General features: G+C 35.1%; 1 protein-coding gene across 1 annotated transcript; it reads right to left on the bottom strand.

The window, feature by feature from the left end:
* Positions 1–11,590: 11,590 nt before the first annotated feature.
* LOC18040612 (NEDD8-conjugating enzyme Ubc12) lies at positions 11,591–12,241 on the bottom strand. Its single transcript, XM_006431732.2, has one exon. It carries the CDS (start codon positions 12,231–12,233, stop codon positions 11,682–11,684), a length of 552 nt encoding a protein of 183 aa, XP_006431795.1. The 5' UTR covers positions 12,234–12,241; the 3' UTR covers positions 11,591–11,681.
* Positions 12,242–12,733: the final 492 nt, after the last annotated feature.

The raw sequence follows: 12,733 nt of genomic DNA, 5'->3' as shown, positions 1-12,733 counted from the left end.
GTTATGCATATTTTGGTGATAACCGACTTACTGTTTATGGAATCTGGTTAGCCGCTTTTATGTTACCGTTACAACAAAAATTTAAATTGCAGAACATCTGGTATGTCGTTTACGAAATCCGGATAGCCGTTTATTTTTCAAAAACTTACTGCCCAAAATCTGGTCTACCGCTTGTCACATCCGGTTAGCTGCTTGCTACAGTAAACGCTACAGTGAATTATCTTCTAAAATTATTGTTTGACCCCAAAATTTTATGAAACTATATTATGAGCCAAAACGTTATGAAAGTTTTTAAATAGGTCCAATTTTAAAATTTCTAAATAATGCTTTGTCAATCCCAAAACTTTTTGAAATTATGATATGTCCCAAAATATGTGAAATTATAGAATGGTCCAAAATATTTAAATAGGTCCAAATCCGAAATTCAAAACAATATAAAAAATTGTAAAATACTTTCATTTTAGTCCATAACTTGAAAAACAACTTAACTCTATAAAATCATTTTCTTATTATAAAAGCACAATACATAAATCTTTGTTTAACCAACACATGTGATTTGTTATCATCAAAATCAATAATTATAGCCATATAGGCTAACAATCTCTCCCTTTTTGATGATGACAAAACACATTATAAAAAATTGATTTAGTTATGAAAAGCTCATCCTTAATCAATGCAAGATTAAAAATTAATTTGAAAATAATTTAGAAGACTCCCCCTGCATAAATGCATATGAATGTTTTTCATAACAAATAAATTTCTCATATTTTCCCTTTACAAATTTTATCTCCCCCTTCATTATAAAAAAGAAGTAAAGCTCCCCCTATCAATCATCACAATCTCAATACAAGCATATTATTTCAAAAAAACAACCAAATCATAAGGCAAGAACATAATAATCAATCAAAGCAAATCCATATTATCCAAGACAAATACAAAATCCAAAATCATAACAACCATTGAAAATAAAAGTACATAAAGCAGTAAATGAAATGTAGGTGTGTCCAAATATAAGAATAAGAGACTACTGAGGTTGTGACGATGGTGGTGATGGAGGAGGATACGGATATGGAATGCCAAAGTGCTCAAAGAGAAGGCATTGTCCATGAATAAGCTGTTGTTGCTACTACTGAAACTCAGTCTGCCGCACAGAGAGTGTCCTCACCTCATCCATAAGTTGTTGAAGAGTAACCTCTTCAGAAATAGGAGGCTCGGGATGTGGTAAAATAAGTGCAGAGGCTGCAGGAGCAGAGGTAGACACTGAAGGATCTCAACGTTTACGCTGACCCCAAAATGAAAGTGAAAAAACAGGTAGCTAATCGGCTGAAACCACAGCATTAAGCGGTCGATCATCACTTGGAGCAAGAAAGGTGAACTTATTTTCAGTGAACTTGACCCAAGTGCTATTACTCCACTCAAAACCTAAGCCAAACACAGCATCATCCCTTATACCCTTAGACGGTCTACACGATGGTTCATGAATCGATACATGAAAGTATTTAAGGATTCGGGTAATGAAGTGACCATACAGAAGAAAGCGGGTAATCAAGGCAGGTATGGTCAACATGGTTCAAATGATGGTATATCCCAAGTTAACCAGACGACGTCTAAGAATACAATCAATCAAAGCAACGTCCATATGAGAAACCTCATCCAAATGACCTGATCTAGGAAGAACAATGGATTGAATAAAGCGAAGAAAAATATGGGTTTGAAGACAAAGACCCTAAGTACGGAAATGAATGGTACAATCTTCAACAGAAAGATCATTACGCCGACATATATTACGAACGACGACAACATAAACATAACTATCGAGTTTGGGAGATTTCCTAGGCGAAAAAATTTCTAGGCCAAAGTCAGATGATCCTAGGATAGAGTTTAACACCGAAACATCAAAATCAATCATAACTCCTCCAACATTGGTGATTACTCGAGTCTTGTTCTCATTGGAAACGTCCATATTCGAGTAAAACACTTTTACCAAGTCGGGATACACATTCTCCTCAATAATAAGTGCATTAATCTAACCAACATCTCCCAACAATTGAAATAAATTTCTATGACTAATATTGAGAGTATTAAGATAATTCGGTAAAATATAAAATGTATTGAGTACCTCACGAGTCCTGAAACTTTGGTGAAACGTTTGGCTAAATGTTTGTTGTTCTGAAAGTGTGTACACTCAAAGTTGGATTGATTAGAGGTGCCCCCTGCTTACCGTGATTGATTGGTGGGTTAAACCGATTCTTTGCTTTTTCTTCGAACCAGCCACGAGCTTGACATGATGATTTTGAATGATTTGAAGTGAAATGAGGCAATGAGAAAGGAGATAACGAGGATTGAAAGAGAGTTTGGGAGGTAATTTGGTTAAAAAACGGATTAAGATGAAGAAATCTAGAGAGAGAAAAATTCAGTTGAAACCCTAGAATTGATTTCGGATCTAGTGATTTTGAGGTTGAAAATGGATTTGAAAGATGATTTTGGACACATGAATGGATGGGAAATAAGTTTTATGGATCGATTGGAATCGAAAACAAGTGGAAATGAAGGATTTTGGAGTGAGAAAGAGAGAGTAAGAAATCAGGTTTTAGAGAGAGAGTGGTATCCGAATTGCCGAAAGAAGGAAAGGGAAGATGAACAGTTTAAAAATCCTTGAATCCGGCTTGTCGAATTTCACTAATCGGTTAGCTGGTTAGTGTCCAGTGAAGTGAAAACCGAATCTGGTTTACCGGATCCCACTAACTGGTTAGCCGGTTAATGTCCAGAATTATGAAAGCCGAAAACGGCTTGCCGGTTTCTTTATCCGGTTTTCTGGATAGTTTCCAGATTGTTCAAAACTCATTCTGCTGACCGGTTTGAAGAATCCAGTTATCCGAAATTTGACCCGAGAGCAACTAAAGCTAATCCGACTTTCTGTTTGTTGAATCCGGTTATCCAGATTTATCAAGAGAATAATCAATGAGAGAAATGGTCCAATTGATAGGGAACAATATACCGGTTAATACTCAAAAGAAAAATTTTGAAGTTCGGTAAGCTCTTAGACTTGTATTATACACACCAATTTATTTTCGGCTTAGAAATTGATCAATTTTAAATCATTTTAGCTACTCATAATTGAACTAGGGGCAAAATGACAATTTATTAAAATACGTAGAAAATAAAAGATGGAGAAGGAATTACAGAAAATAGAGTCCAAAAATGGATTCAGAGATATCAAATTAGGGGGGGAGGCCCGCTTTTTATAAATACATTGAGTAAATCGTGGCCATCGGATTAAAAACAGTTTGGACGCTTAGGATTGCGCCACGTCATCATTTAACAGCACGCGGTTTGACCACGTGGGTTAACAGTAACACAGTTTGACCCAGGTTGAACAGTGACGTGATTTGGTTGAAAATAATCATGTGTAATGCATGTACTATATGCGAGATTTTTGGTCCACTGATATGCTGCCACGTCATCGACCAACAGTGCATAAGAATTTTAGTCCAATAGGATCGTGACACCTCATCAGTCAATGCCACATCATCGGTCAATGCCACGTCATCGATCCATCTATGTGAACAGTGTCATGAACAGTAACGTAGACAGTACCGTACATGTGAATAGTACTGTACATGTGAACAGTACTGTACATGTGAACAGTACCGTACATGTGAACAGTGTCATTTTCCTTTTATGCTCCTCCTAAGGTTTTCGACCGTCCTGAGTTCAAAAGTGATGTCTGTTTTGCCGTTTGATCTCTCATTCATTGTGAAATAACTATGATGCCCCTAAAATACATAAAATACTTAATTAAAATAAAACACACATAATTAAATTACAAGAAGCTTAAATACATAAAAGTAAGGGTTGTTAGTAAGGCTTGAAATATAAAATGACGATTTTCTCCTTTATAAATATGCATTTTCTAACACTCAACACTAGGATACTAAAGTCCAAGATTAATGGTGCCAATCAAATATCGAAAATTTCGTTTGACAGCAAGCATGTGTGACTCTTTAGGACAATATTGAAATCTAGCACACAAGCATACACTGAACATAATATTAGGTCTACTAGCAGTCAAATAGAGTAAGGATTCGATCATACCTTGATAAGTCTTGATGTCAACTTCCTTACCTTTCTCATCTTTGTCCAACTTGATGGTAGTACTCATTGGAGTGCTTTTTATCGTTCCATTATCACAGTCAAATCTTTTGAGTAGATCTTTCACGTACTTGGCTTGATTTATGAAAATCTCTTCCTCGTTTTGTTTGATTTGGAGTCGAAAGAAGTACTTTAACTCTCCCATCATACTCATCTCAAATTCTTTGCTCATATAAGATGAAAATTCTTTACACAACAATTCATTAGTAGAACAAAAAATAATGTCATCAACATAAATTTGAACAAGAAGTATATCTTGGTTCTTATGCTTAACAAATAGAATTGTGTCCGCTTTTCCCATCGAAAAATCGTTATCTAACAAGACGTTTTTAAACCTATTATACCATGCTTTAGGTGCTTGTTTTAATCCATACAAAGCCTTAAATAACTTATACACATGATCTGGAAATTTCCCATTTTCAAAACTAGGGGGTTGTTTCACATACACTTCTTCCATAATTTAACCATTTAAGAAAACACTCTTGACATCCATTTGATATAAAATAAAATCTTTATGACATGCAAAAGCTAAGAGCATTCTAATGGATTCTAGTCTAACTACAGGTGCAAATGTTTCATCAAAATCAATTCTCTCTTCTTGGTTGTAACCTTGAGCCACTAGACTAGCTTTATTTTTTACAACCACACAGGATTCATCCATTTTGTTTCTAAATACCCATTTAGTACCTATGATGGATTGATGTTTTGGATTAGGAACTAATTCTTTTACATTGTTTCTCTCAAATTGATTCAATTCATCTTGCATTGCCATAATCAAATATTCATCATTTTCTGCATCCGCAAAGGATTTTGGTTCAATTTGAAAAATAAATGTAGCGTGCTCATATGTGTTCCTAAGAGATGATCTAGTTGTAACAACTTGTGAGGGATCTCCTAATATTACATCCTTAGGGTGAGAAGAAACATACCTCCACTCCTTGGGGAGTATTTGAGAATTACCTTCATTTTGCTCTACATTTGTTTCTTCATGATGTTCCTCTTAAATTTCATATGACGCATATTTTTTGTTGTCATTTGATGTTTCTTCTTGTTGTTGTTCTTCTGCATAATCTTCTTCTGCATTATCAACAAGCTTATAGAGTGTATAATAAAAGAACTTCGGTCTACCGCTTGTCACATCCGGTTAGCCGCTTGCTACAGTAACTGCTACAGTGAACTATTTTTTAAAATTATAATTTGACCCTAAAACTTTATAAAACTATATTATGGCCCAAAAGGTTATGAAATTTTTCAAATTGGTCCAATTTTAGAATTTCTAAATAATGCTTTGTCAATCCCAAAACTTTTTAAAATTATGATATGTCCCAAAATATGTGAAATTATAGAATGGCCCAAAATATTTAAATATTTTCAAATAGGTCCAAATTTGAAAATCAAAACAATATCAAAGATTGTAAAATATTTTCATTTTAGTCTATAACTTGGAAAATAACTTAACTCTATAAAATCATTTTCTTCTTATAAAAACACAATACATAAATCTTTGTTTAACCAACACATGTGGTTTGTTATTATCAAAATCAATAATTATAGCCATATAGGCTAACACTTGGATCAAGTTTATGATCCAACAACCCTTTAAACTTAATCCTGTGACACCAACCAAACTTCTGAATTTTACGAAGTCTTCTTGCTTGAGCGGCTTGGTGAAGATATCAACTGCTTGATCTTGTGATTTTACATACTTGATTTGCACTTCTTTTCTTGCAATACACTCTCTTATGAAATGATAGTGAGTATCTATGTGTTTGCTTCAATCATGAAAGACTGGATTTTTGGATGTAGTAATTGCTGATTTGTTATCAATACAAATCCTGCTTGGCTCTTCTTGCGGCAAACCCAACTCCTTCAGTAAATTTATGGGCCAATTTACTTGACAAACACTTGATGTGGCAGCTACATACTAAGCTTAACAGGTTGATAGTGTGAGAATCGGTTGCTTCTTTGACATCCATGTGAAAGCAGTATTTCCCATGAAGAACACAAATCATGTGGTACTCTTTCAATCATCTACATTTCCACCTCAATCGCTATCACTATATCCAACAAGCTTGTTGATAACTCTATGAAATGAGGGTTATTACAACAATTCTAGACTTAAATTAAGATAACTTAGAGAGTAAATTATGTGTTTTTATTGCATTTTTGTTACATTTCGCATAAACATTCGTTTTAGTTTCGTCCTAATAAGTTTTGCTTGATTTAATTAATTTATGATCAAATTGTGTGCATAATCGTAGGTTTTCAGAAGCTTATGATTTAGGGAAAGAATGTTGAAGCAATAGGCTGGCACAAAAGATGAAGAATATGGCCACAAAAGAAGTAAAACAAAATCTGGAACAGTGCAGTGCTAGAGCAGTTGCTGGAGTAGCCATTGCTGTAGCAATTCTAGAACAACGATAGAGAAACTTTAGTACGGGAAACCTACAGGATTGCAATCTGCAGTTTCCTAATCTGACTCATGTGCGCCCTAGGCTCTTGCTTACTCTAATTTTCAGTATAAAAAGAGGTGTGCAACACATAGAACGGCAGCAAGGAGTAACATTGAAGAAAATTGAAAAGGAAATGAAGAAAACAAGTAGAAGTCAAGAGAACCAAGTCTGCACTAGCAAAGAATCCAATAGAGTTGTTTGGATTCAGTCTTCATTGTTCTTTACTTGTTCTTTTCTCTACTCTTTGGTTGAACCAATGTACTTTGTGGCCATTAGTTTGCTGTTTGTTTCTTTTTTTCTAAGTATGAACTAAACTTGTTTGTAGTTTAGTGACAAACAATCTAATGGGTTCTTGACTGTTCTTATAAGTTGCTATATAATTGTTGTAGCAAGTTACTCTAGTAGTTATCATTATAACTGTTATTTCGGTTGACCACCCACTTAATGGTTCAAGTTAAAATAGAGTCGCAAAAGGGCATGTCTTAGTAGATATTATTAGAGTAATACTTGATCTAAATTTGAGTTTCCTGGATTAAGTTTATCTTGAATCCCATAAGGGCTATACTTGAAGTTAAAACTTGTGAAGAACTAGAAATAGGCATTCACCTTGTAGAGTTGATAGAATGGATGTTCACAATGCAATGCCTCATGTAGAATAGCAACTGGTCATTGTTAGAATACTTAAAGGTATGAGAAATCCAACACGCGACAACTGAGGATGCAACATAATTCTGTCCAGTGCTGTAGGAATTGTTGTAGCAACTGGTATTAATTTGATGAAAAGCAGTCAGCCTATGAAGAGAGTTTGATCATTCAACTATCTTATTCTCAATTGATTCTTTCATGCAATTTACTTAGTTTATTTTATTATTGCATTTATTTGTCTTATTTCCTTACCATTGTCAATTTTGGTAGTAAACAACTTTGAATTTGTTCATCTTGAAATTAAGGTAGATAGCACTATTGTGATTGCTGAAGCATTTATGATAACATCAATCCCTGTGGAGACGATCTTGAATACTTATTACTTTATTACTTGTGTGTACACTTGCACATTGACACCAATAACAATTGAGTTAAAATTTACCAACACTTGTAGTCATTAGAAAATGAGTATAATAAGCCGAAATTAATTGTACCTTTGATGTAGCGAAGGATTCTTTTTGCAGATTTAAATGTGTGGTCTTTAGATTCTCTATATATTGACCCACAAGTCCAACAACATAAATGATGTCTGGTCTTGTGCATGTCAAATAACGTAGGCTTCCAACCAAACTTTTAAAAAATGTTGGATCTATATCTTCACCTTTATTATATTTGGATAACTTGACTCTACATTCCACCGGCGTGCTTATAGGCTTGCAATAATTCATCTTGAACTTCTTGAGAATCTCTTTTGCATAGCTTTCTTGGGAGATAAATATGCCTTCTTCCTTTTGCTTGACTTCAATGCCGAGGTAATATGCCATCAGTCCGATGTCAGTCATCTCGAATGCTTTGATCATCACTCTCTTGAACTCTTCAAACAAGCTTGGATCACTTCCAGTGAAGATGAGATCATCCACATACAGGCACACAATCAAAATGTCTCCATCTTTTTCTTTAACGTAGAGAGCATGTTCATATGGGCATTTGGTGAAGCCGTTCTCTTGAAAATACTTGTCAATTCTATTATTCCATGCCCTAGCTGCTTACTTTAACCCATAAAGAGCTTTCTTCAATCTCAAATCTTTGTCTTTGTGTCATTTCACTATATAGCCTAATGGTTGTTCGATGTAAACTTCTTCTTCAAGATATCCATTCAAGAAAGCAGACTTTATATCCGTTTGAAAAATCTTCCATTTGTTCTGAGCAGCCAAGAAATAATAAGTTTAATAGTTTTAAGTCGGGCTACATGAGCAAATACCTCGTCGTAGTCTATGCCAGCCTTTTGACTATAGCCTTTTGCATCTAGCCTCGCCTTGTGCCTTTTAATTTCTCCCTTCGCATTTCTTTTCGTTTTATACACCCATTTGACACCGATCGCCTTGTGACCTTTAGGAAGAGTAGTAAGCTCCCAAGTAAAATTCTTCACAATGGCTTTGATTTATTCATCCATTGCAATTCTTTACTTCTCATCTAGTACAGTTTCTTGGAAGTTGACTGGCTTACAATCATCAAAGAGGCAAAAGAAAGTGAGATTATCATGTCTCTTAGTTACCTCATAGAGATCTTGAAGACTCCTCATACGTTCTTCGGGTCTTTCATTTAAGAAAGATGGCGGTGAATCTCCACGTATGGTTGATGCTGGTGAGATACGTAGAGTAGCTGGTTCTTGTTGTTCTTCTACTTGTTTTATCTGTATATGATCATCTTCTTCTATGGGAAAGAAGTTGAAGCCATCCATACCAGAGCCAAAATCTCATTCTCCTTCTTCATAAAAAACTACATCTCAGCTGATCACGATCTTAATGTTATTTGGATTGTAAAGCTTGTATCCTTTAGAGTTGTTTTCATAGCCGATGAAGATGAACTTCTCACTTTTGTCATCCAGCTTGGCTTTTCTTTTGTCTAATATATATACATAGGCAATGCTTGCGAAAACTCTCAGCTCGAGTGGCTTCTGAGCTCTTGAGTTTGACTCCTTTGGAAATCTCTTTCTCAATTGCTTGCCAAGTTAAACATCATTCACAAAGTTGATAAGGGTGGTTGATGTATGGTAAGCCTTTCACCATGTTCTTCTTCTTGGATAGTAGCTTCAGTCCTCAAAAGTTGAGATGCCTATATTGAAGATGCCAAATCCAGGATGGATCTTTGTGACAGGGTTTGAGACATTTTGCAACATCATTTTGAATATTTAAAGGAAACATTCAATTCTTTGACATTTTCACCTCTGTAATTAGATTTCCTTTGTCATCTCTTAGAAAACGACTACAAACTAAGGATGTTACTTTTCATATTGGGCACATAGTAAACATTCAAAATTATTTGGTGGCTACCATCTTTTGCATGCAAAAGAATGTTACCTTTGCCCTTTACTAGTACTTTTGAATCATTTCCAAAAGCGACACTACCATTCACAAATTCATTTAGTTCCACGAACATGCTTCTATTTCCTCTCATATGATTGCTAGCACCTGTGTCAAGATACTATGTATTTTCTTGACTTCCACTTGTGTCATTGCGTGCTAGTAAAAGGGTGCTATCTTCACCATTTTTCTCTTCAACACAATTCACTCTCTCATCAATTGTGGCACTTGGAGCTCTACATTCTGAAGCATAATGCCCAAACTTTTGACAATTATAGAATTGTACTTGGGATCTATCATACCTCGATCTTGGATTGCCTCTGCCTTGTCCTCTAGTTGAGCTTTTTCCTTTGGCATAATTGGAGTTGTTGTTGTTGAAATTCCAACCTCGTCCATGACCACGACCTTTACCTCGTCCATGACCACGACCTTTACCTCGTCCTCGACCTCTACCTCAAACATAATGCCTTCTCTTGTTGTCAGAGCTTTCTTTTCTTTTCTTTGGATTGACTTCCATCTTGAGAAGTTGTTCTTCGATTCCTTACTTCTTTTTCAGTTTTTCTTAATAGGCTTGGAACCTTCCTTGAAGTTGCTCGATCATCATATCTTCTAGATCTTTTGTTTCCTCAATTGTCACAACAATATGGTCAAACTTCGAGTTTACTAATCGAAGTATCTTTTCAATGATCCTTACCTCTTTTAACTCCTCGTCATTTCTTTTTAATTCATTAGAAACAGTCACAACCCAAGTAAAGTAGTCAAAAATTAACTCTGATGCCTTCATGTGTAAGGACTCAAATTCTCCTCGTAATGTTTGGAGACGAACATTCTTAAATTGCTCCGCTCCTTTGTAAGAGGTCTCTAGCTTCTCACATGCTTCTTTTGAGGAGGTTGCACCAGCAATCATTTCAAAAGCATCTTCATCTAATGATTAAACGGTCAACGTTTCTACTTAGTTGACTTGGCTCAGTGGCTTGGGTCGGCTCGGTTCGACTTGGTCTGGTTCGCCTCGGCTTGGCTTGGTTCGGTTTGGTTTGACTTGGTTTAACTCGGTGAGTCGAGTCAGCTTCAGGACAGAAAAATTCGCGTTTGGTCTCCGATCAAGCTAATTTTTGCAGCGTCGTGTTACTCTCGTTGTGATCTTTGATTTGATATGATATACGACTATATATAAGTTTACACACCATACAATATTCGTTGACGATTCTCAAAATATTTCTAATTAAACAAAATATTTCTGATTAAACAAAATTTTATCGGATCTTCAATAAGATATATTATTAAAAAAAATGACAACCTTTATAATTATAGTCTTTTTTATTCAATTTATTGGGAATTGTTGGATTGACTGTGTTAGGAAAGGCTTTAATTTATTTTCTTTGAACAAAATTAATTAGTCATTCCCGAATTGAAAGGCTAGTCGGACGATTAATTAAACAAAATACAATTCATTTTCACAATCATTTTCTAAGCTGTTTGTCTTTTTTAAATGTTCGTGGACGATTCTCAAAATATAGCTAATTAAGCATAATTTTATCTTCCGCAAGATATATTCACTGATAACCTTCGTTCCAAATGAACAAAAGAAAATTGACAATCTTAATTATGGTACTTTTTTATTCAATTTATCACGAATTCTTGGATTGATTGTATTGGATAAGCCTTTAATTTCATTTCTTTGAACAAAATTAATTAGTCATTACCGAATTGAAAGGCTAGTCGGGCAATTAATTAAACAAAGTACAAATCATTTTCACAAGCATTTTCTAAGCTACTTGTCTTTATTTATACGTTCGCACCATTCTCAAAATATTGCTAATTAAACATAATTTTATCTTCGATAAGATATATTAGTTTTTTTTTTTTAACGTATCAACTCACAGCATAACATCAGTATACTTTTGTGTAGGTTATACAGTTGGCGTTTTCAGGAGTTAAACCCTCATTTTAAGATCACAAGAGGAATGAACAGAAAGTACTAAAAGCTTTCAATAACTTGTGCAAACCACGAGCATTCAAGTTACCAATAACATTGTGTCAGTTGGCGCTGAGTTCTATGGAACAAAAGCTACATAACTGGCTCAAAATATTCGTCCCCTATATACCCACCTTGTAAAGCCATTCTCACGTTTGTCTCAAAACAAGCTGGGCTATCCCTCAACAATTCAGCAGCATCATGATTAAGGGGGTCCTCATGATTTGGTTCCGTGAAAAGATGATATAATCCATAAATAATAGTGTTTATGTTGAGGACAGGCTTCCAATCTTCTCGTAAGACATTGAGGCAAACATTTCCTTCCAAGTCAATATTTGGCTGGTAGACCTTGGTCTTACACTTAACCTTTGGTGCGTCATGTGGATAAATAGGGGGAACTTCAAAAGAGAACACAAATGTGCCATTTTGATAATATCCTTCATCAGGTTTAATTGAGACCTCAAAATTCATTAAATCATCCTGGCCGTTGGGGAATGATATTTTGCAAGCTTCGGGTAGGTTCAGCTCAGTGATATCTTTGTGAAGACGCAATTCCCCAGCGCATTGCTTTTTAACAGGTGTACCTCCTGTGTTATTCTCAGCATCTTCTTTCTGTTTTTCCTTTACTTTAAATAGTCGAATCATATCTCCTACAACTGTTTGAGCAAAGACCTGCGCAAAGAGAAACACCAAACAGAGAAATTGACGGGGGGAAATGAATGAATTGATTTAACCCACGAGAGAAGAGAAGAGATTATCGGGTGGTTTTGTGGAATTTGAGAAAAGAAGAGAGAGAGAATGAGTGGCAGTGGCAGATGACAGATACGTCATACGTGGACCCTATTTCCGCAGTTGCAGCTACACCCCACTATGGTCTTCGATAAGATATATTAGTTGACAACCTTCTATTTGAAAAAAAAAAATTAACAACATTATTAATTATAATCTTTATTTAATCAATTTATTGGGTATTGCTGGGTTGATTGTATTAGGCAAGGCTTTAATTTCGTTTCTTTGAACAAAATTAACTAGTCATTGTGGAATTGAAGGCCAGTCCAACGATTAATTAAACAAAATACAAATCATTTTCACAAGTATTTTCTAAGCTATTTGTCTTTATTTATGTGTTCGTTGAGGATTCTCTA

The sequence above is a fragment of the Citrus clementina genome, unplaced genomic scaffold, assembly GCF_000493195.1.
Source record: "Citrus clementina cultivar Clemenules unplaced genomic scaffold, Citrus_clementina_v1.0 scaffold_5, whole genome shotgun sequence".
Lineage (NCBI taxonomy): Eukaryota > Viridiplantae > Streptophyta > Magnoliopsida > Sapindales > Rutaceae > Citrus > Citrus x clementina.
Note: the sequence above shows the minus strand (reverse complement) of the source record. Positions and strands in the feature narration are given on the sequence as shown.